General features: G+C 56.6%; 1 protein-coding gene across 5 annotated transcripts in view; it reads right to left on the bottom strand.

Moving 5' to 3' along the window:
- ARNT2 (aryl hydrocarbon receptor nuclear translocator 2) overlaps nt 1–24761 on the bottom strand; it is a 155141-nt gene that overhangs the window by 99930 nt on the left and 30450 nt on the right. For all 5 annotated transcript variants that reach the window (XM_087856582.1, XM_045813121.2, XM_045813119.2 and 2 more), the window contains 3 exons: nt 15534–15648; nt 9585–9632; nt 1701–1914 (listed from right to left, as the gene is read on the bottom strand). In XM_087856582.1, the coding sequence (XP_087712708.1) occupies nt 1701–1914; nt 9585–9632; nt 15534–15648 (377 nt within the window). The remainder of the gene's footprint in view (nt 1–1700; nt 1915–9584; nt 9633–15533; nt 15649–24761) is intronic.

The following is a 24761-nucleotide window of genomic DNA, read 5'->3' as shown; positions in this document are numbered from 1 at the left end:
CTATACGTGAATTAATTGAACTTAAATTTAATTTAATTTAATTTAAAAAATAAAAATAAATGAGGTCTTATGTGTGGAGGCTTGGTAAGGGCTTAGCACACAGTCAGTGCTTAATAGATGCAGCTGCTGTTAACATCAACCACGTGCCAAGGAACCAAGGGAGAAATATGGGCTGGACGCGTACGATTTGCATGACGGCCTTCTCTCCTCGCTTCCTAATCCTCGGTCGTAAAGATGAGGAGATTCATTTCAAACATGGACCCAGCAGGATTTTTGCGAGTTAAATGCAGATAAAAAGCACTGTTCTGACCCCAGCGGCTAGGGGGCGTGTAACACGTTTCTGTCCCCCCTTGGTTACACTACACCCCACAACCACAGGAGGTAGGGGCTACCCTTGCGTCCACTAAGCCAGGCCCCAACCGCCAGGCTCCCGGTCCTCCCGGTCATGGTCACGGCACAGCCAGACCTCCTCACCCCTGCAAGGTGAGGCACCCGTGGCCCCCAGGATGGCGGAAAAGGACGCCTGTGCCACAGGGCAGGCAGTCACCCTTATCCCCTCTTTTTCTGTCCTTTTTCCAAACCTCATCCCCCGCTGACCTGAACAGGTCCCACCTCCAGAGAACAGACGGTTCTGTCTCCAGACTCACCTTTCACTCCTGCCTCCCAGGCCCTGTCTTCACGTTCCCCTCGTGACAAGTCCCCACTGCCTGTCTCTCTGGGCGTGCTCCGGGGCCCCCTCAGAGCCCAGCGACGCCGGGGAGCCCCGGGGCGTGAACTCGTCCCTCACGTGGGGCTCTCCACCCTCCTGCCGCTCCTGAGCACCCCCGTCCTCACGGCCCGGCCTGCGCCCACCACCGCATGCCAAGTCCTTCCAGGTCCATCCTTCCGTGTATCCTGCAAAAGCCCTCGGGGTCAGGCAGGCACAAAGCTCCCGTTGGTTGCGGAGATGAGCCAACCGAAGCTTACAGCGCCTGTGGATCTGCCCTCCGCATGGCGCCCACAAGGGCAGAGAACAGAACACAGGCCTTCGGTTCACACGGCGGTTTGTAAATCTGTAAAATACGACACCACCCCCGCCCAGCCGCACCACGCCTTCGCTGTTCCCGGCTCTCAAAAGCCCCGTCCAGCTGTGAGAAGGGTGGCCTGGGCCCCAGCCCACCTGCGCCAGCTCCTGGCCCCACTCCGGGCCAATGGCTGACCCTTTCCAAGCCACAGCTTCCCTGTCTACACAGCAGGGACTCATGCCAGTGGCTTCTTCCTTGGCTAGAATGAGGGTACCTGCAAAACTGCACAGAGACACAGGACCCCGGCCGGCTGGGAGCCCAGGTCGGCGGATGCCTGCCACGCGATCCTGTCACCGTGATCAGCACGGCTGTCCCAAACTGCCTCCGGCCGGGAGTCTGCACTGCCGCCCAGCAGCACGGGCGTCACACAGACCTTCCCCGGGTCGCACACAACGCACACCGATCCGACGCTGGGCCAATTGGTTCAGCGAGGCCTCGTGAACGTTTACAGAAACATAAAAGCAAAGGACACAAAAGTTGCACAAACTGCGGTGGGAAAGGAAGTAACATCTCCTGATCTCACCCGTCCTCTGCTTTTACCCCTTTCCCCGCAGAGCTTGTCTCATCCCGTGACAGCTCCCCGTCCCTTCCCAGAGACGCGGTCGGCCGAGCAAGGCCCGCGGGCCACACTCGTACCTGCTCCGTCAGGAAGGAGGGCTTGTAGGCGCCATCGGTGGACTTGTTCCCCGTGCCCCGCATGGACTTCATGTGCGACACGGCCATGCGGAGGATGGTGAGCTTGTCGGGCTTGCGGGCCAGCGCGCTGCACGTGGGCACCATGTCCGACAGCTCCGTGATGTACTGCGTCATCTTGTTGCGCCGCCGCCGCTCGATCTCGCTGTGGTTCTCTCTTCCCGGAAGCACAAGAACAGGGCGGGGGAAAGAGACGCGTCAGAACAGGGGTCACCGCGGCACCGGACAAAACAGGGCGCGTCCGCGGGCGCCTCCCAGTGGCCGGTGCCTGCACGCACGCCGCACCGCACGGCGCTCTCCGCCGCTCCCGCTCTCTGCGCGGGGTGGGCGCACACGGGCCGCCACCGGCCTCCGTCCCCCTCTCGAAATGTGTCCGAGCCTTCCCATTGTTTCCACGCCCCCAAGTCCGCCCCTCTAAGCGCAGAGAATGAAGGCTCCGTCCTTCCGCCGCGGGAGGCGAACCAACACCCGCTCCGCCCGCACGCCGGGGCCTGCGCGTGGGGGCTCGTGCGCACACGCCCGCACGGATGCAGTCGCGGTGCGCGTGGGTGTGTGCTTTCCTCCGGCGCTAGCGTTTGAAGCTCCGCGCGGCCTCGCCATCCTCCCATCACTAAGGAGACGGCAGTGCCACAGGCAAACCTCTCCTCTAGCCCGCGCACGCAGGTGCACCCCTGGCTCATGAACCAGCCCATGGCCGACTAAAATTGAAAAAGCATTGTGAGGGATGACTGAATTGCATCTCTGTGATGTGTTAGGATGAAAACCTAGCAGGAAGGATGGGCAAATATCTGCATCTTGCCATCATTACCTTTAGGATGAAAAGAGTAAGAGTCAATTCAGCTCCACACCCCTGGCACCAAGCTGTTACTGGGGTTTAAAGAACGGTCTGGAAAGACACGAGACGTCTGTGGTAGGATTAAGGGTTTCACTGGGGCTCCGAGCAGGAGAGGGACACGAACAGCACACAAGAACAACGTGGGCAAGGCTGCCTGCCTGCCCCACATGTACCCTGTGGGCTGAACACCCATCTTTCCAACCGGGCAACAGACCGGCCATCGGGCACAAGCACACGTCAGCTGTGTGCCAGCCACGTACACTGAGGAGGGTCGCTGCACATGCCAGCAGGGGAAGGCGGGCCTGTAGCGGAGCTCACGGTGCTGGGGTGAGCTGACCTGTCCAAGCCGGCAGGCACCTTCCCCCACCATCCGAGGAGCACTGAGCCAGGCACCGCAGGGGATGGGACAAGAGGAGACAAGGATCGTCCACTCCCATCCTCCAGCAGCCAGGGGATTAACTAGGAGGGTGACACACACCTTGCACAGTGGAAATGAAGCCAGGATAGAGTTAAGTGCTGTGAAAGGCACGTGGAACATAAAACCACGGGGCAGAAGGAGAAAGGACAGAGGGGGCGGCCTAGGGGGCCACAGGGCTGGAGGGGCAGGCCAAGAGCCGGCAGCGGGACCAGGAGGTGTAGTCTGGGAGGAGACTAACAGGATCAAAAGGGCAGAGGCAGGCCGAATGGGGGGCAGGCCTCGACCTGGAAAGCAGTGAGGAACGGGGAACATGAGAAGTGGGGATGCTGCCCAACCCCAGAGGGAAAGCTGGGAGAACCTGCGAGCTGCAGCTGGGCAGCCAGGGCAGGGCAGATGCCTGGAGGCAGCACCAGTGCCCCCGCTCCTCGGGGCAGACACCGGGGCACGGAAGGACGCCCACTGTTTAGGAGAAATGGCTCTTGGGTAATTGGCTAGGACTTGTTTACTGCGAGAAGAGAGGTAACCACAGAATGGGGGTGGGGGCAATCACAGAGAAAGAGGGCACTGGGTCGGGGGATTCCCGCATGCTCCAAGGAACGCTGGATCCTTCCCTGGGAGATACAGAACCTCCCCTCCCTCCTCTCCAGCACTCCAAAGTGGGTAAAGAAGTCGTGGGAGCCCATCCAGAACTGGCCTTCCTCACCAACCCCCTCCCTGTGCCCTGCACCGTGCACCTGTCATGGGAGGCGTGGGGGCGCTGGCCCTGGGACTCCAGGAAAGGCTGGGTGAGCTTGCTCAGGGCACTCTCCCCCCCCATCCCCCCGGGCCGGCTTGCAGACAGGTAGTAGACATTGTGCAGAAAATGCTGCCCAGGGCTGCAGAAGGGGGTATGATGCTGGGCAGGAAGTCTGGCCACTCAGGGACAGCAGTCATGATGCAGGGTGCAGCCTGTCCACTCCGCCCGCCCTGCACATCTTCCCTCCCATCTCCTGCCCAGAGGCGCTCCTGAAGGCGAACGTGCGTCCTCCTCCCTGACAGCAGGAAGGGAGCTGTGTCTTGCTGGGCTCTCAGGGAACACCCTTCCTGTCCTGACCAGCCCTCCCTGGGCAGCAGGGCAGAACATCAGGAGAGCCGAGAGGCCCAAGGAAAGCCATTTTGGGCAGCCCCACAATGAAGCTGGCCACAGGCCCTGCAGGAGGACCCGCAGAGGCATATCCAGCTGAGAAGTTTCCTTGGCTTCCAAGTCTTCTCCAGAAGGTGTAAAGGATGTCCCCCCCCCGCCCCCCGGGCAGGAGACAAGCGCCGTGCCCTCCGGGAGCCCTGCAAGGCAGTTTTCTGCAAGGCAGCTGGAAGGCACTCATGCATCTAGGCTGAAGACGAGGTTCCTGTGCAACACAGAGCTGGAGGCAGAGAAAGCCCCGGTCCTCCAAAGAGGGGCCAAGCCCAGCCTCTGATCACCCCCGCCCCCAGTGGGACACACCCTCCATGTTTATATAGCAGCTTCCAGCTCCCCAGGGCCTCAGCCATCACTGCATCTGATCCCCCCAACCATCCTCTGTGGAAGAGGGACCTGAGGCTCAGAGAGGTGCTGACTCAGCAGGACCTGAGCCAGGCTCCTCAATGGCGCGCCCCCTGGTCCTGGATCCAGAGCCAGAATGCCCCTGCCTGGGAGGCATCTCGGGGGAGGGAAATGCCTGGCCGCTTCCAGAGAGACACGGCTCAGGACAACTGATGACCCCAGAGATGCTTTCCTCCCCAAGAGAGTCCTGCTGTCATCCGGACACTGTCACTGCAAGTCAAGCTTCATCGCTGCAGGACAGAAGCCGAGGAGTGGACAGCTGGACAAGGTGAGAAAAGCAACAAAACCACAGGTGCCAAACATCTCTACGAATGGAAGACTGGCCCACATCGGCCTGAGGACAGAGAACGGGCTCCACCGGAAACAGATTTCGTTCCAAAGCATCTTGGCCCTAATCCTAACTCCAACTGACGGAAACCAGACCTCCCAACCAAACTCCCTGCTCATCTGGTTGCTCGTGGGCCCCTCTTTGCCAAGGTCAACCCAGCTTATCTGCAACACCTTTCTGATTCATAAGATCCAAGGATGCTGAGGCACAGAGAAGTCTAGTAAGTCTGGGAATGTTCCTCTTGGAACAGGGTTTCTCAGGAGCCAGGGTCTCTCCTGGCTGTAAAGACAGCTCACATGGCCAATGCAGGTGTCCCACACGGGGTGGCCGATCAGATGACAGAGAACAACCCTCGCTGCTTCCTGGCCATCCTCCCCACGTCAGAAGTACTTTGAGCATCTTCCCACCTAGAACCAAAATACCCAGCTTTCTCAGCTATGATACAGTCTAAGAATTCTGGGAAACAACAACCCTCTACTTTGTCGGCCAAGACAGATTTCTCCAGGACACGCCCACCACGCAAATTTCTCCCCTTATCAACGGGGCTTTAATCATCATATCTATAAATGAAAGAGGGTGGTAAATTCAGATGGAAGGATTAATACGAAAATATCACAATCTGTCAAACTAGAAAAAATGCACACGAGCGTAGATAACAGACAGAATCAAGCAGAAAGGACCAAAATAGGTGGGATGAAAATAGAAGGCCAGCCCTGTGGAAACCTGTCCATCACGGATATCCCTACTTTTGGACGATGGTAGAGGCTCACTGGTTAAGCGCTACAAAGTGTGAGCCGTAAGTCTGGCCTGGCGCGGCTGGGTGCTGCAGACGTCCCCGGGAAGAGACAAGTTACACAGACGGTGGGACCTCAGGACAGTCACTTAGACCCATTCGCGAAGGGTGAGAGAGCCCAACAAAACCCTCGGGGTTGGGGTTCCAAGCTTACAGGTCACCCCACGCCTGCGGCTGGGTTCACAGCCACAGACGGGAGAGCACCGGCCAGGTCGTTCGGATGTTTGGAGAAAAGGTACAGAGTGAGCCCCAGTACGGCAGAAATCAGGTTGATAAGCCGCAGTGACAAGAATGACAGGACTGGGAGTGAGTACTCGGCTGTTCCTAAGTTATCAACCTAACGACACAAGCACATGTCTGAGTCTCCACTCCTGTCTTTTAGGGAACCGCACACACGTGTATACACATATATGTGAATCACATGAAGGACGCGGCGTGTACCTTTGACCGCTGGTGACAGCTCCGGGACGTCAGCCGTCCCACCTCTGCAAGAGTATTCACGCCACTCCCCAGGGGTGGCCGCTGACCCCAGCTGCGGGCACAGGCAGAAATCCCAGGACTCATCAGAAAATGTACCCCCGGAGTGGGGGCCGTGAAGGAGGGAAGATGGCCTGAACGCAGAGCGAGAGGAAGAGAGCTGGTCCCTCCTCCGGTGGGGCTGCAGGCCCTGCTGGGCGGGATGGGTGCTCACCGCCCCAAGTGGGCCAGGGGCACCCACACAGGGTCGGGGCCGGGGCGGCTCGTGCTGGCCCCCCGAGAGGGCCTGCCCCACTCCCAGCTGCCAGGGAGACTCATCTTTGGAGAAAGGCTTTCTGGTGTGTGATGGGTTTTCCCAGAGACAGAGAGCCCGTCACCCTCCACTGCGAGGGTCCGTGACCAGGCATCGGGAATTCTCGGAGGCGTCCGTGCTCAGGCTGCCCTCCCCAGACATGGCTCCAGGAGAAAGGTTGCTCTGCACCCCTGCTTCTCTTGGAAGAAGAGAAGGACCCCCCGTGGCACACAGTTCCCCGTCTCTACAACCCTCGAGGCCCCTGTCACTGTCACCCATGGGCTGCACACACAGACAGTGCACGGCGCGGGGGCCTTTCACCAGCACGCCTGACAGCCTAGCCTCAACGTGAGGGACAGGGAGCCCACCCTCTGTCCCCGCTCCCCTTCCCAGGCGCCGTCTCTCCTCCAGTAGACCTCTGCCAACCCTCCCACGGCTGCAACGTCCCCTGTCTGCACACGGCTCCCATCTGCCCCGGCTGCCGGGGGACCGGACTGCTCCTGCGCTGCGGGCCCACCCTCCGTCCCCGGCCCCTTCCTCGTCCGGCGGTGGGCAGAGGCTGACGCTGCGTCCTAGGCAGGAGTCTGGGGTGACCCAGGGTGGATTCAAAGGACGCCGGCAGAGGAAGGGATGGAGGACGTGAGAGCCGACTGGCTGCTGCAGACGGTGGCTCCCTTCTGCGAGCGTCCAGTTGTCCTTCCCTCTCTCGGGATCCACCCTCACTCCAGCCGCCCTGGAGCCGGGCCCAGCACTCGGCCTCTTCAGCTGCCCTCCCCTCAATGCCAACCGCCTGGGCGTCTGTCCGTCTGCTGCACCTCCCTGTCACCCAGCCCCACCTCCGTGGGAAGTGGGCATCCCCTGTATGGAAGCAGCTGGCTGTCACGCTAAGAAAATGACTGACTTACTTCCTATGGGACTGTGGCCATATTTCCCGAAGGAAAACTGAGACTTGAGGTCTGGCAATGGGCAGGACGATGGACTTTCAGACCACCCTCGAGGAAGGCTGGGAAAGCTGGCTCAACAAACATCCGGGGACGGTAGGCACGGCTCAGCACCCTGGTCAGCCTGAGTCACAAAACTGTGCCGGGGGCCAGCCTGCACCTCAGCCACCCCGCCTGGCGGGGCCGCCCTGGAGGGGCTTCTCGGGGCTGACTGCAAGCAGGGGACGGGACAGATGCGGCCCCAAGGTGGGCCGTGCCCCACGCTGGCAGGAGACCACCTGCAGTGGACTCCCCACCCCTCCCCTGCACGGCAGCCGCGGCCACTGGCCCTGTGTAGGATGGGGGTGGTCTGTGCCGGTGGCCCCAACCCTGAGCCACTCAGATGCACGCACCAGCTGACAGCCACCCCACCAGGAGACGGCAGTGCGACCCCGGGACCCTACAAACGCACCCTAGAAGCAGCAGCGTATGTTGCAAACACACCCCGTCCTCCCCTCTCATTTCTAACGCGCGGAGGGAAGGTTGTGGCTTGCAGAAGCCTCGGGCTGAACCCTGACGGGGTGACATGGGATGTGCTGACAGCCTCATGGGACCGTTGCCTAGAGGCTAAGGTTTGGTTCTTGACGAGGGGCCTGTGGACAATGAGCGCTTTGTGTCCTGTGCCATGATTTCAGGGCCGACACCGACCTTCGATGTCAAGCGAACGGCACTCCGCGTCTCCCCTCCTGTCTGTCCTGAGACCCCAGGATCCTCATTTCCTGAGCGTGACACGGTCTGGAATGTTATCTCAAGGGGGGTCCTGATCCAGAGACGTCAAGAGTCGTCTTTTCCTAGGAAGGGGGGCTGCGTGAGGCGAGCACGGACGAGGACAGGGAGGCGCGTGTCCTCACTTCCAAGGCTAGTTCTGTTTCGGGAACAAAGCGCTCCCTGCACTTAGAGCTTTTCCCAAGAAACGGGTGACACGTGAGCTGGGGCTCTGTCGGCACCGAGGGACAACTTCCCACGCCTCTGTTACCGAAACTCCCGTCTCGTTCTGATTAGAAACCCCGGGGTCATTAGAGAGCAGAGCATTGTCTGTGTCCTCCCTGCTGTCCCCGGCACACGGTATGTTTCCCACGGACGTGCAGACTCCGGGAGGCCCCGGGAGCGGCAACGGGACGCCTGTGCCTCTGGGTTGGGGGGGGAGCGCGCTCAATCACAGCCACTGCCGCGGGGGGAGCAGACTGTGCAGGTCCATGGGCCTGGGGCCCCCCGGGGACATCGTTCTCCTAAGAACTTCGAAACAATAACCCAGGCCATCAGTCTAAACTGTGAAGCGCAGACAGCAGAGGAGGGGACCCATCACCAGGGGCGGGTTTTCAAGTGCATCAGCAGCCAGGAAGTAGGACTGCCGGGAGGTGGGGACGAACGTGAGTGGACCGAGGACAGAGGGGCGCTTTGCTAACATCGATGGAATGATCTGGGCCTCTCTCTCAACACTCCCAAACCTCTTACCCTCTTGCTTAACTTCAACAGAACAAAACCATGAAGAAAAAAAAAAGGGGGAAAGAAAAAAGAAAGAGAGAGAGAGAAAGAGGAACGGGCCGAGGGGCTGTGCCTGTCTTACTATACATGACGCACTGACGTCCACCAGCCCCCACGGTCCCCTGTCCTTTCTGGGGCATGGTCTGCACTGAGGTCAGCCCCCCGAGTCTTGTTCCCATGCCGTCATGTGGCCGGTGAGGACACGGCTCTGAGGACCTCACGGTGCAGTCTTAGGGCCCGCATCCAGGATGGGGTCACCCCGGTTCCTCACGTGTGCCCTTATTGCCTGTGGTAGGAAAAGAGGCCGTATCCTGATTGTTTTTTCTAAACCTGAGCTCTAGTCTGTCTTTTCAAAAGGGGTCTGTAAAACCTGGCGGTCACTGTTGCCTTTAAAGGGCCGACAGAGCTAAGACCTCATTAGTTAACTTTCGAGGCCAGGCATCCTCCCTCGGTGACGTCGGCCGGGGTGCCGCCTGTCCCAGGTCACACGTGGGTACAGGACGAGGGACAAGCAAGGGCTCAGACGACAGACAATGGCTTTCTCAGTGACAGAAGACACGGAAATCCCCGCGCCTCCCTCCTACGGTGATGGCTGGCTGTTGGCTTCTTGAAACCCAAGGAACTTGTGAAGTAAACTCACCTTGAAAATTTGCTGGGCCCTTCCCCATCTTCGTCGTCAAAGTCCATCCTGAAAAGCCAAGAGCACGAGGAGATTCAGCACAACAGAACACCTCACAGGTGACCCGACTGCTGGCAGCACCCGGGGCCTGTCCAGTCCCAGTCCCAACCCTCAGGAAACGCCCCCTCACGCAGTCCGCAAACAGCCTGGGGACAAGAAGGGGCAGAGGGAAGGCCTCCGTATGAGCGCCCTTTGTTGCATGGTTGGGAACCAGCCCGCGCCCTCGGGGCCCGCACGGGCCGCCGGCAGCTTGCTCGGGTCAATGTCCCCCGTGTCCCCCGGCAGCTCTGGGGGCTCCTGCCTCCCTCCACCTCGTTTATTCCACAGAGACTGCAGTTGACATTTTATTTTGTGGTACGTTGTCAGCAGACTCAAAAAGCTCAAGGGGCTCTGAAAACAGGAAGCTTTAACAGGCTGTTGCTGCTTGAGAACGTGGCCGGCCTGGGTGAGTCCAAGTGAAAAGGGCATTTCAGGCCACCGTCCCCTAAAGCCCAAACCCAAACACATGCATGGGGACTGAGAAAAAGTTATCTGGGGCCTGAAGGACTCAAAATACTCATCTGCTTGTTGAAACGCCCCAAATACTCAGAACCCACTTTCCTGGGCCTCTCAGTATAAACATAAAACTAAAAAGCCTTGACGGGTATTTGTTTAACTAATACCCCGAACTCTCCTTCTCGAAACACTAATCCCCTCTAAGGTCAATTAACGTTACCCCTGAAGATGCTGGGGTAATTAATTAGTATTAACTGTACCCGGAATCTTCCAAGAACAAGTGAGAAATAGTGCGGATGTCCTGGCTCTCTTGGACACTCAGGGTGAGGGGGCTGCTTGGGGAAAAGCGCCCCAGAGCCACGGCACTGCCCAGCCCCTTCTTAGCGGGCCCGAGGGGCCAAGCAAGGTGCAGTCCCCTGGACTCCAAGCAGAAGGGAGCTCCCTAAGGAGCTGCTCAGCACAGGAATGGAGAGTGTGTGGCCTTGGAGGGAACGGGACCCCCACCCCCGGCTCTAGGTGGGTAATGGTGACTCGGGGGAGGAACAGGAGGCCTAGGCCACCAGGAATGGCCAGGGTGCAGAGCAGAGCTATCCCCACGCACATGCGTGCAAACACGCGTACACACACACACACACACACACACACACACACAGGAGAGGTCCCTAATGAGACAAATGGTCTTCTCTGGGCTGCGGTTGGCTAACTGGGGGAACTTAGGGACTGGAATTAGGGCAAAGGAGTATTTTCTTCTTTAAAATGGGGTCATTCACTTATGTTTGTTTCGGGTTATGCGCAGGGTGGCCAGAGTCTAATCTGGGCATCTGTCCATTTGGGATGACCTGAGGGGACCCAGCGCCAGTTTGGAATCCCTCATTTCCAGAAGCGTGGGCCACACTAGCCGCTAGGAACGGAAGAACAAAGGCATTAGAAAGAGTAGGAAGAGACAACAGCAAGGGTAACCAAAACACCAACGCACCCAGGGCAGGGCAGGCGGGGAGGAAACGCAGTCAGGAAGGGAAAGGGAGGGAAAGACCCGCACGCACCACTGTGGAGACACACACGGCCCCCCAGTGCAGGCTGGACCGCCAGGCACCAGGCCGCCGCTGCAGACTCGCCTATGCTGTGGGCAAATGGGGGCCACGTGCATGACCTTCCGAATGGAGCAAAGTCATCAAGATCTGCCTCATCACGGAGCCACCGCCTCACCTTTACTAGGAAGGACAGCTGGGTGAGCCCACCAAACGCGTGGTTCTCCAGCTCCCGGCCCACACAGCCACGGAACCACACTGCCACCCAGCGCTCACCGCGGGAAAGCGCGACAGGGCTGGCCACACCGTTAAGATGACTTAACCCCGGGGGCCAACAGACATTTCAGAGTTAGGGAAAAGAAAGTGCATTTTCAAAATTCCTAAGGACGTATGTCAGCATGAAGCAAAACCTCGAGTGAGTGTGAGATGTACGGTTATCTTTTAAAATGCCTGTCAGCACAAGTCGATAGGAGCGTGATAATCGGGCTCCTGCAAGATGCCACGTATTAGTCAGCGCCCTGGCCTCCCTTTGCATGATTTTTGGGGTATTTGGGCTGACAAAACATCCCGATTTTCCCGGACTAAGAGCATTCCCAGGATGTAGGACTTCAGTGCTAACACTAGGAAAATCCCAGGCCAACCGGGGCAGTTGGTCACCCTGGTTTTTGTAAAGAGAGCTCCGTTCTTTACCTGGAGCCTGACGGCCCAGACAGGCGGGTACGTGAGCCCTCTGGGCGAGTTCGTGGTCCCAGCTGAGGCCAAGTCAGCTGTGGCTCTGTGCAGGGAGCCGAGGGTGTAAGGAAGGGACAGCCCTGCTCTGGAGTTTCCTGGAGTTGGGGGGAGCTCGGGAACCAGGATTTGTCCACAGAAAATTAGAGACCACGAAACTGTGCGTCCCCATCTGTCACATGTGATCACACGTATGCAGGGATCAGATTCCGTAATCCGGAACAGCACGATGTGGGGTGAGCCCGGAAGAGACATCAGTCCACTAATGGACGGGTCAGATCCTCGGGGTGTCACCTGACCCCACGAGTCTCGCACTCCTGGGGACACAGGCTCCTCAGAGCAGCACCTTTGGGTGTCTGTCACCACTGCTGAGCCCCTACTTTAAATGGGACTGCAATAGCTAGGCTTATTTCTTCTGCTCTAAAACTCTTAAGTAAATCATCCTTTGTTTTATGTCTTTTATGTGCCTCTGTTATACTGAAGCATCTGGATAATAAAAGAGAGAAATCCAAATATGACTTTGAAGTCCTACTGTATTCACTTTAAGGAATTCGGTACAACGTGGACGATGGAAGAGTCTTCAGAGGATGGGCTGAAAATGCGCTGCCTCACTTTCCTGTCAACGAGCGAGAATTCTTAGCTCAATACAACACCAGGAAAGCACCTCCGAGCTTGTGATTAGTTACGAGCGTGTGATGTGAGTCCCCAGGACAGTGACTGTGCAGCAATCACGCGTTATCAAAGGTGAGTCATCAGACGGGATTCACTCACGCTCTTAGGAGAAGGGAGGAAAGGCCGTGCCAATAGGGCAGGCCCCACAGCGGCAGCGCAGAAGGGCCCCGGGCCAGCCCGAGGCTCCTGCTAACAGCGCGGCAAGTCACGGGTACGGGAATGGCCGTCCTCCAGAGCCTGGGCCAGCCACGGAGGCCACAGTGGTGCCACACAGAAGCATCTGGCTTTGGGGGCAGAACCCGACCCATCCCCGCCACTGTCCCCGCGCTGAGATTGGGGAGGTCTCGCCAGAGGGGAACAAGGTGACTCGCTTCAACTCATCTTTCCCATACATGTGGAATCACTTTTCAAAGAATCTGAAACTCCTGAACCTTCACCTCGTGTCCCGGCGGCCAGCAGGGTGCTCAGCTTGCTGACGGCTCCTGGGAAGGCTGTCAGCGAAGGGGAAGCACATTCAAGCCCCAGGCATCCAAAGGGAGGGGCCAGACTGGCGGCCAGCGGCCAGTGGATCCCGCACCTGCCAGGGGCCAGCTCTGTGGGGTCGGAAGCACCAGGAGGGATGGGTGGCTAGCCCCAGAAACCAGGGGAGGAAGGAGATCCTCGCCTCTTGCCCCTCCCCCTCCCCCACCACCCGAGGCCCTCTCTCTTCTCCCTCCTTCCCTCCGTCTCTCCAGCGCCCCACATGCTTGGGGAGGAGGCCAGGCATTTAGCTACATATTTAGGCTGTGGTCAGGCGTTACAAGGAGTAGACCAGCAGTGTAAGCTACCAACTGCAAGAATTATTCTGGAAACAGCCCTGTGCAAGTGCCCATTTTCTTGCTTAGACACAGAAGATAAGCCCCTAAGTCACTGGGGTTTAGCAGAAGGAACCACAGTTCATGTGCTCCCTCCCTGTGACAGGGAAAAGGAAGCAGGCATGTTCCCCTGAATGAGGACAGTGGGGGACAGGCCTCCCATCTGTCTTAAAGGGCCCACGTCATGTCTACACTGTTAGCCAGTGTGTTGGCAGCTGCTGTGCCTCCCCTTGAATCTCTCATGTCTTTTCTTGATGTTGGACTTCCTTGGCTGGAGGTGTTACGACCTCCAGGCTCTGTCTCAGGCCGCTCTGGGTCCCCCTCCGCCTCCAATGCATACCGTGTGTGTGTGTGTGTGTGTGTGTGTGTGTGTGTGTGTGTGTGTGAGATCTGGTAGGGAAGGGACAGCTGGGGACAACGTCTTCAGAAAAGAGCCTGATCCATGGCCCAATCATCAGCCAGGGCAGCCAGTGGAAGTCAGGGTCTGGACGTGGGCTAGGGTCAGCTTTGGCCCCTGCAGCCCAGCCCTGAGCACAGAGCCCCCAACACGGTGCGGAGGGGTGGCAGGAACTCCTGGTGGGGGCTCAGAACCGGCCCCCAGCACAGAGGGGCTGCTCGCCCTGCAGAGAGGGGTTGGCCTGGGCATCTCTGCCCGTTCCTGACCCTGACCCTCCACCTCCCTGTGCCAGCCTCTCCGGAAACAGGAACGGGCAGCCACAGGGCTCTGCCTCCAGGGAAAAGAAGTGAGCGAGCACACGCATTTAAAATAATTCTTAGACACCTGGAATGTGTGCAAAGAAGTCAGCAAGTTGACGTGTGGACAGGACCTGTGTCCCCGGAAGAGCACAGACGCTCTCAGCTTGGTGCCATTGGCTGGAAGAGCTGGTTCAAATGGGGCAGCGGGTGGGCAGTGAGACCCTCGACTCGGAGGGTCTGCGGAGCTGTGCCCCCGGTGCCGACTCTGCAAACCGCGGGCCTGCCCTGAGCACCAGCCCCTGGGGCTGCACGACCCGCGGCATCGGCGCCCCGAGAGCGAGTCCTGAGTCAAGGGAAAGCTGGTGCGGCCACTGAGCTCGGCGTCTCAGCCCTTGCCACCCTCTCAGTATGAACCGAAAGCTGAGCCCCTCCTTTAAAGACCGTGTGGCACACACAGCAGGTCTCACACGGGCTAGACCTGCGGCACTGAACACACAGTCCGTCCTGGCCGCACTCCACTACGGGCGTCCTGTGCACCTGTTCCCCCCCCACATCGCCCCTTCCAGAGCCACACTGGTAGAGGGACTGCAGGTCTGGAACACAGCCAGCCGGCACCGGGGCCCGCCCTGCAGGCCTGGGCCTGGGGGCACTGCGTCCCCTGCTCCTGGGGAGCCCTGGGCTGTCAGAAATGGCACTATGGGGACAGGCTGATTCTACTCCATGAGTATCAGCTGTTTCATTGACAATCACACGGATTCGATGCAGAGAGGGGCCGGGGGACAGCACAGTGTGACAACGTCAGTCTCACTGTCCCTGCAGGGATTTTTGTTGGCTGGCTGGTGTTTCTGAGATCTCCGTCTGGAACTACAGGACCCACACTCTTGAGTAGATGCGGTTTTCGGGCCCATCAGCCCAAGGGCGATGTCTCTGGGGCCCCGCACGGCCGCGTACCCCCGGCAAGGCAGCATGCGAGGCACGCGCCTGGCCTTGAGCTGCGGGGCTGGAGGAGCCAACGTTATGAAAGTTCTGGCATACCATCCCGCAGAGACCAGCTGCCCAGGATACCCGAGCAGCGGGGCCATGCTCGCTGCCCACAGGGGCTGGGGCTCAGGCCTGCAGCGCTGCCCTCCGCTGGTGTGCTCACCGGGGGTACTGGTGAGCTCCCCCTCCCAGAGATGGCCTGAGCAAGGCCCAGCAGGACCACAGAGCCCCTCCCCACCACGAGCATAAGCAAACAGAAGGCCCCAGCTGGGGGCTGGGGTGGACACTTAGAGGCAAATCACATGCATACTTAGGGATCTTGCAAAATCTAAACAGCAGGCAAACTGCTGAACTTTTATTCTCCAGGAGGGGGAGAGACAATATTTCCCTAACAGGTCAAGACGGTTGCGCAACATGTATGAAGCCCAATTCCTGGAAACGCTGAGTTTGCTTACCCAGAACGCCGCTTTCCTCCACGGGCGGGCATGGCCCCGGTCATCCTCACCTGTCCGGTGGCCGCCATGGGGGCCACGGGCAACGTCACCGATCCAGGGATGTCTGAAGCCATTTCTGGAATGCAGGAAAGAAGACAGGTTTTATCAATGCCAGGAAAGCCCAGAAATAAGCACGAAAGTTGTCCAGCAGTCCCAAAAGCAGCAGCTGGAAGGAGAGCCCAAGGCCCTGGGGCCGCTCAGCCCACGTCCGTTGTGTGACTCAGGAGAGCCCTTTCCCCAGCTGGGCTCCGCCTTTCTCCTTGGAAATGGGACCCCTATCCCAGGTAGTACCCCGTGCTTAGTTTCAGTGGTTGAAAAGAGCACAGATTTGCCACTTTCACCAGGACTCCGGGCCACCTGGAGGCAGGTGAGACTTCCACGGATCCAGGCGGCGTGGCCAGAACCTGAGCAACCACTGGTCATCCAGACGGAGTGAACCCACAAGGGTCAGGTGTCTGTCCCCTGTGGCTGGGGCCCCCGATGCTCTGCCCCCACCCTGGGCCCTTGTCTCAGGCGGAAACGCTGTTCCCCATCCTGAATTTGGACTCAGAACCCTGACTGCACCGTTCCTGACGACGGTGAGCATCAGCACGGGCTGCACGATGGCCCGCCCGCGGTGCCCGGCTCGCCACAGCCTCCCCGGGGTACGCGTGAATTCCAGGAATAGCAGGTGTGGTGCTGGAGGATGGCGCCCTCCCTGCGCCCCACTCTCCTAGGCACTATTTCTTACGGGAGACGCTTCTGCCAGCTCGTTCAGGCTATGTCAAGTATTCCCAATTTCAGAGAAACCACAGTTCAAGAGTTTCTCCTTCTTACTTTGTGGAGGGTTCCTCAACTCGGGCACCCTTCCCTCGGAATATTAAATAGCAAAATAAATATTCAAGTGTCTCTCTGACTCTGCTTCCTGTTCTTGGGGGGACTCTCACAGCGCTCGCCGGCCCCAGCTCAGCTCTCACCAGCCCAGAAGGCAAGCAACGGTCTACAAAACTGTATTTCAAGAAGACGGGTCGGGACAAGTACGGGAATCTGGGCCCTTGTCAGGGGTACGGGCGGTGCTCACACGGGGCCGGTCTCTGCCCTCTGCCTCCTTCCAGAAACCAGGGAGGCACCGGGCAGTTGCCCCACATTACATCCAAAGACATTGTGTTTAATAAACACATTCTAAGATCAACTCAAACTAGTCCACTAAAAACTTCTGAAGGAGAATTTTCTAATACTAACAAACATCTTAATTTAGCCACTCTACTCTGTTCACAAAAATTGGAGAGCTGTTACAGTTGTTGGGTTTTTTAACCTAATGCACACAACTAGAAAGTACTCCAGGAAGAAAATCTCTTTCTTAAAGTAATCCTCTCCCCTTTCAACAATTACTACCCTGGATGGGGGGCATCTAGACCGTATTAGCAGGGGGGACCCTGTAGCCTCGCCATCTGCTGCTGCTGCTGCTAAGAAATCTGTATTTTTTCTGAAATGGAAACTGAAACAGATGAGTCCATTAAGGCCCCCAAACGGAGGGCAGAGTGGCCGCCAGCACAAACACGGGTGAAAACAAAAGTCACCACTTCCCCAAATAAGCCACAGAGAACATCAGTCCCTTGAGATACCCCGAGAAAAAGGATCCCACAGTTAAGCAAGTTAGGAAAAGTCACACATTTATCCCCTCCTTGGAGATTCCAACGTCCTTTAAAAACGCACTGAGAAGTCCTGTATCAGGAAGTTTGTTTAACTTTGATTAGACCGGCATATCATAAAAGGGGGGGAAGGTAGAGGGACAATGTGTAGTCTAGACAAAATGATAGTCATCCAATTTTATTTGGGGAAAACAAAAATTTTGATTGTTTTTGAAATACAAGTTACAGAAAGTAAAGCTCCATGAAACCCGGGTATGGGATGAGGGCTCAGTAGCACCCGCCATCCAGTCCTTCCCCTGGATGGACAAGGGAAGCTAGGAAGAGACTGGGTGGTTTGCACAGCTGCCCACACTTGGCCAGGGCGGGTCAGGCCCAGTCTCCCCGGCACGTCAACACCCTATCTGCTCCCCTGGACACTCCGCGCCGGTCGGCCTCCGCCGCCCAGCAAAGGGCTGGCTGTGTGAGGGCAGGCCCACAACCAGCCTGCCTCCAAGGACCCCACTGAGCACACCCCAGAGCCCTCCACGCCTGTGCAGAACAGCAAGGCAAGCTGACAGGTAGACACCAGCCATCTCTACCATGGGGACACGGTGCCCTTCATGGAGGTGACGTGGCAGGTGGGTGTGCTGGGACAGCCCAAATCTTCACGGGCAACGTGCACCTGTCATAAAACCAGAGCGCTTCGGCCTGGGGGGTGGGGGGGGAGCCGATGAGCTCTACACGCAAGTGCATCGCATCACAGTGTGAAGATGAGAGGCTCCCACCTGCCCAGCAGTAACATGAAAGCGGCGGTGGCCCCCACCTGCACGCCAGCGCCAGGCATCCAGGAAGGTTCTCTCCTCCCCAGATTCAGCATTCTTCCTCACCTGTTTGTACAACCTCCTTTTGTAATAAAGACAGTAGGGCTTTGTCTATGTTCCAAAATATTTTACGATATTTTTTTCTAGCCTGTCACTTGCTTTTTAGGTTGAGAGATTTTTTTTAATACTAGAGAAAGCTTTAAGAGGTAGAGTTTGAGGAAGATGTGTTGGTCAGTTCCGGCCACTGTAACAAATACCTCAGACCGGGCGCTTGAGACAACAGATGTCTGTTTTCTCACGGTTTGGGGACTGGGAAGTCCAAGATCAAGGTGCCAGCCAATTCAGTTCCCGGCGGCAACCCCTTCCCTGGTTTATGGACAGCCACCTCCTCTTCGTGGCCTTTCATGGCCTCCTCTCAAAAGGCCACCAAGCCTAGGGCCTTACTTCTCCTTAATCACCACCTAAAAGCTCTACCCCCAAATTTAGTCACACTGGGGTTCAGGGCGTCAACCTAGGAATTTGGGGAGATAATTCAGTCCCCAGCAGAAGATAATATCAATTGTCCCAACCTCGGTTCATTCAGGAGTCCTTCTTCCACCCGTAAGTGCTGTGATGCGCCCTCTATCCTACCTTGTATCTGACCACAGAACATGGGCTGCCTCCAGCACATGCATTTCTCTGCCAATTACCCAGCTGTCTGTGCTTGCGTTTGCTGCGCCATACGTACCTGGTGATGGACCTCCTCCCACTGCTCTCACCGTCCACAATTACCTTCATCCTTCTTTCTGTCTTATTCTTCCATTTAAATTTTCCATTTAAATTCCAGAATATTGGGGTGTCTGGGTGGCTCAGTCAGTTAAGCTTCTGACTCTTGGTTTTGGCTCGGGTCATGATCTCAGGGTCATGAAATTGAACCCCAGCCCCACATCTAGCTCTGTGCTCAGGGCTCAGCTCAGAGTTGGCTTGAGATTCTTTCCCCCTTCCCTCTCCCTCCCCCTCGCTCCCCCCCACCGCAGCAGGGAAGGAGCTGTTGCCTTCCCCACCCTCGCTGTTCTGCATGTTGCCCTTTCAAAATGCGCATGCCTGGTTGAAGAGTTTCTAGGGCCATCATCCTGTGTCCTACCATTCCACCAAATTCTTTTATTTGTTCTAATCATTTCTTATTAATTCTTGTGAACTTTCTAAGTTCACAAAGCCTGTGGACTCCAAATAAGGATACTATGTTCTCATTTCCAACAGTGAAATATTTCTTTTTCATGTCTTATTACATAAGCCAGAACTTCAGAACAATATTCAGCAATAATGGCCTAAACCTGGGTAACACCAAGACCATGGACTTTGCCATCAAACATGCCTGATGTCAAATCACAGCTCAACACTTCCCAGCTATGAGAGTGAACAGGCCACCCCTGGTCAAAGCCTCATGATAATCTACTTTGAAGGGTCATTTTAAAAATTAAGAATAGTGCATGTGAAGAGCCTAACGCAGTGCCTGGGGAAAAAATGCCACTCAACAAACAATGATGAAAATGATCATAATTAAGGTGCTGGTGAGCAACCTTGCCTGGTCCTTGAATTTCACTGGAATAACCAGCTTGCTTAAGACAGATATGCTTGGTTAAGATAAGGAAATCTGCTCCTATCCCTATTTTTTTAAGGTTTATTTCAGGAATAGATGTCTCATTTTATCAAATGCCATTTTGGTCACTAAAATAGTGTGTTAGATACCAGTAAGCCAAATGGGAGTTGTAATCAGTGAGGCTAAAATTCACTTTAAAGATTAAATTTCACTGTCTTTTAGGAGCCCCCTTAGTGCATTCAAATAAAAAACACTACAGAAATGTGTTTCTCTCCTCTGTAACTCACGCCCAAACCCACCCATGGGATCAGTCGTCAGCCTTCCTTGGAAAAGTGAATACTTTCTCCCCAAATCTGGCAACTTTTCTATAAGACTTGAACAGAAGTGAGCGTAACTCCTGGGATGTCCACTCAGGAAAGGTGGGTGGAAGAAGGTCTCTCACCAGGTCAGAGGTGAAGGTCTCCAAGGCAGGGCTTGAAGCAGCTCTGTAAGCATGCTGCAGATTTGCTCCAGGGCTTCTGAATTTCACCCCAAAATGAAGAAAAGTGGAACCTGAGCACCGCACTGGGCAGAGGGGAAACCATCTCGGATGCCCCCGGCCCTACCCTGCCCCTGCGGGGTGCACACAAGCTCTGCCTTTCTGATGGCGGAGTTGGCAGCATGGACCCTGAGACCCGAGAGCGTGTGGGGGTGTTGTATGTACTGGCGACCTGCACAGGAAAAGACCGGAAGACAAACACAAGGACACCAACGTATAACACTTGGCTACTTCTGTGGTGGGAATCATAGGTGGGTTTTATGCTCTCCTAAAAACGCTTTTCGTTTTTGCACATAGGTTTTTTTTTTTTTTTGCAATGAACATGTGTTACTTTAATGTGAGTCTAATGATGTGTTAATTTAATGACCACAAGAAGAATAATAAACATCTTTAGAGGGAAAACACGGTGAAAAGCACATACAGCTGGAGAACTAGAAGCAACGAATCAATGAGACAAAGAAAGGGGAAACCCTTTTCAGTAACAGGACTGTCCAACAATAGAATGGACACGCTAGAATAGAATGGGATAAAAGTTTGATATGCAAATAATTAAAATATTTTTGCATAAAAATGGTAAGGTTTATGTCTGAGCTTTCACGTGATCTTTGCATCCCCCCTACAAGACAGATATAAAGTCAGCCCATTTTACAGATGAGGGGGGTGGGCAGAGAGAGGCGGGCGCCGTGTCCCAGCCGCACGGCCGGTCAGGGGCCAAGCAGGCTCCCGTGTGCTCGGCCAGCCACTGTAGGGCTGTCGCCCCTCGGGGTGCTGAGGGAGGCTGGGCGAGCAGCCGGCCCTCCGCCGGGCGACAAGGGACGTCCTCGGGCCCAGACAGGAAGTTGTGTGGCGTGCGGGAAACCTTCACATTCGGGGTCACTCCATCTAGTCGTGGGGTTGCAGGCAAGCGACTCATCCGCCCTAGCTGCAGATTCCCATCCGTGACGTAAGGAACTCTCCCACATCTCGCCCTGCTGTTTGGAGGATTAAGGAAGGTCACTGAGGTGAGATGCCCAGCAAAGTAATTTCTACTCTGCCCTTTTATTTTCCCGCAAGAGAGGAACGTTTTTTGAAGCAGACATTGTGCGTGTGCGTGTGTGTGTGGTTAGGTGACCCCTGAGCACGTAACTGTCTGTGCCTCAGTCTACGAGCTACAAAACGGGCATCATAATGGGAAGGACCTCATGAACTTGTTCGCAAGATGAAAGAAGTCCGTATCCGTAGAGCCCCCGGAAGGAGGCGCGGCATGAAGTGTAAGCTCATTTAAACGCGGCCGACGTCAACACACACACAGGGATGCCAACAAAACCTGCCATCGTCCTCCTAATGTAAGGAATTAAGTTATTTCTGGGACGTCATTTTTACGTGTGGGCCACCAAAGGGGGCACGGCGCTGTAAGAGGGCTCCCTAATTGCTCAGCACCCCCCCGACCACACGGTCACCGAGTGAGGCTGTCACAAAGGGCCACGAAGAGGGGGAGTACAGACGGGGCTCTGCTCCTGGCAGACCTCGCGCCACGGCCCTGCACACCACAGGGCCTTTAAACCACTGGCGGCCCAAGCACCACTGCAGGGAGGGAGGGGTGGGTAGACAGGCCCTGAGCCTGCCGCCCCGAACTCCCCGACCTCCACCCTGCCCGAGCCCCCACAGAGCTTCACACAGAGGCACACGTTGGAGCCCCGAGCCTGACGTGCACACAGCCCACTGAGAGCCTCTGCAAGCAGGTGCATGGGGTTAGAGCCCCACGTGCCTGCAAGAGGGCCGAGGCCGGCCCATGGGGCTCGGGTGTCCTGGACCCCAGTTCCCTGGGGCAACCCCAGCAGATCCCAGCCGGAAGGGGAGGGAAGGTCACACTCCTCCCCCTGACCTTCCCATGCCCTTGAGGGCTGACCATATGGAGAAAGGAAGGGCGTCCAGGGCACCACAGACTCACGAACGCATTCTACTGACAGATCATCACGCAGCAACATTAAAATCGAGGTTAAAAACAGACGAGGGATTTTCAACCGTACAAATGAGAGTCGGTCGCGTGGCGAAGTCACCTGCTCCCCTTGTGTCTCACCCGGAGGCCTCCTGGCCTCCCGTGCAGCCCTGCACAGTCCGACCTCTGTCCCGGTCACCCGCCTGGAGAGCTGCCCATCACAGGGTCCCTTCCCTGCCCGACCCCCTCTGGGGGTCACGCCCCCTCCCCACCAACCCCTCTCCTGGGCTTGCAGGGGCCACATCGCCCCCTCCCACTCACAGGCCCCACCTTCTCACTGTCTCGGCCTCCTGTGGGGCCCCTCCACTTCTCCCCATCTCTCTTCTCCCCAGAGCATCTCATTCAGGAGTGTGGCCATGATCCCACACCCAGCCATCGGATCCTGCTGTTACCCCTCTCTGGGTTCTGCTGCTGGCCTGCCTCCGGGCCTCCACCCTTGGTCTCCCTGCATCTACTGTCCCCATCCATCCTCACGGAGACCAGATCTGCAAAGGCCAGCCCTTGCTTCTATCCCCCAGTGGCTTCTCTTTGCTCTTGGCACACATGTGGAGCTCCCTGCCACGATCAGCCCGTTCCCATGTGGTCAGGCTGCTGTCCACCCCTCCAGCACACCTCCTGAGCTCCAGCCCCACTGCTCTGTCAGCTTCTTGAACACTCCACGTTCCCTCCCACCTCGGGGCCTTTGCACATGCTACGTCCCAGGGGGAAGAAAGCTCTCCTCCCTTCTCCACAGAGCTAACTCCTAACAGTCGGTCAGTTCAGCTCCAACATTACTTTCCCAGGGAAGCCTGTCCCCGGCCAGTCCCTTTCCCACCCAGTCGAGGTCTGGTCCCCCGTCGTTCACTCTTACCGTCCCTGTACGTCTCCTGAGAAGCAAGGAAGGTCACAGCCGTCCAGGTGAAGGATGGCAGGGCCTGAGCGACAGAATCGCAAAGAGGGCATTCAGGAGGAAAGAGATGATGTCAGTGCCTCAAAATACTCCGTGTCACCGTCAGCGCCCAGAAAGGGAAGATTCTAAAAAGCCTTGATCACCTGATCCTCCCACACGGAGACTGGATGGGGCAAAAAATTTCTGGAGGAGGAAGAAAACTGTGGTTGGGTGACGGTTGCGTATTCACATCCAGCACGCCACACGCCTGCCGTGGGGACTCTGCGGCCAGGCGCAGGCACGTGGGCACTCACACCTCCCTCCGTCCAGTGACTCGGAGGGTCGTGCGCCAAGTCGGGGGCTGGTCCTAGCTGGGCTTCCCTACATGTGACTCTGTTTCTCCCACTAAGAAATGGGGTTAATCTGGACATTGCTCCCTTTTGCAGAGGCAGCCATAAGAAAATGGGACCCTGTTTCCATTACAAACAGCATTTGCAAAGCTCGGATTTTGAGTCAGGAGCTGTGGTAGAAGCCGGGTAATCAGAGATGAATAGACCCCCTCGTGCCTCTGGGGGACACACAGCCGGGCAGTCTCCTAGTGGAGCTGCACACGGTGCTAAGCGACTAGACACCACACTGTGGGAGTGACCAGGAGGATCGAGAGGGCTTCCTGGAGGAGGCCACACCTGTGCCATCCTGGCAATGAAAATGCTCTGGGAGGAAGGAAGCAGGACATAAAAGGTGTCCTTTTCCTAAATGGATTCCTTTGATTGCTGCCAAGTTTCTGGGCAGACCCACCCAGCCCCGCCCTTGGGGGGCATGCCCCCCGGTTCATGTCCAGTCCCAGGAGCTTCCTCCAACTCCTACGAGATCTGGGATTATTCCCCCACCTCAAATGCAGCCCTTGCGCCTAACAGACCTCTGCGCAGGGTCCCAGGTCACGACCAACGGCAAATGCACAGACAGGCAGAAATACCTCCGTTCTCAGCTGTCTGACTCCAAATGCAGATGCTCCCCTTCCCCCGGGGAAGCACTGCTTCCCGCTACACGGGCAAAATGACCGCCTGCCTCATGCCACTCATTTTCACATCAGTGCAGGCTGAGGGCTTGAGCTTCACCATAGCACCAAAAACACAGCCGGCTTAGGAAGCAGCACCTCGCTCAAGACCGTCTCACGTTTCAAATGCAGACATATCGTGTAGGGTTCCTCCCATACGGCACAGGCAGCGAAATCGTGGGGAAATGGGCACGGGGGAGCATTCCAGACACAAGGAACATGAGGAAATGAGAGACATTTCGTCCCCCCACTCTTTCATGGGAATCTCAGTAAGAAAAATACCCCTTGATCTTCACATTGGGGGAAAAAAAATCCATTACATGCAAACTTTCACAAAACAACACATTGTCTTAATGATAATACCCACAGACGAAAAACCAGCAGGGTCTGTCCGGGGGTGGGGGGTGAGGGGAGGAAGCTAAGCCAAGAAAAACGCTCTCCCCAACAGCTGTCTCTCTTAGAACAATTCTTTCCACAGAAAACACACCAAATATCACAGCCCTACCTTTTCAGAGGGATTAAACAAAGATCTTTCTTCCTTGTGACCAACACCTTCTTGGGAGAATCTGTTATCCGTGTAGAAGAAATGTCAGGAACCTCTGGGAGGACATGAGCTGCATTTGTATTCTGCTCAGAAAATGTCATCACAGATCTGTTTACCTTAACTGTGGACCATGATTCAGCCGTGACAACTGTCTTGCATACTGATCAACTTATTTGCAGCAAAATTTCCAACAT

This window comes from Ursus americanus, chromosome 28 (genome assembly GCF_024610735.1).
Source record: "Ursus americanus isolate L20-20 chromosome 28, mUrsAme1.1.p, whole genome shotgun sequence".
In the NCBI taxonomy this organism is placed as follows: domain Eukaryota; kingdom Metazoa; phylum Chordata; class Mammalia; order Carnivora; family Ursidae; genus Ursus; species Ursus americanus.
Note: the sequence above shows the minus strand (reverse complement) of the source record. Positions and strands in the feature narration are given on the sequence as shown.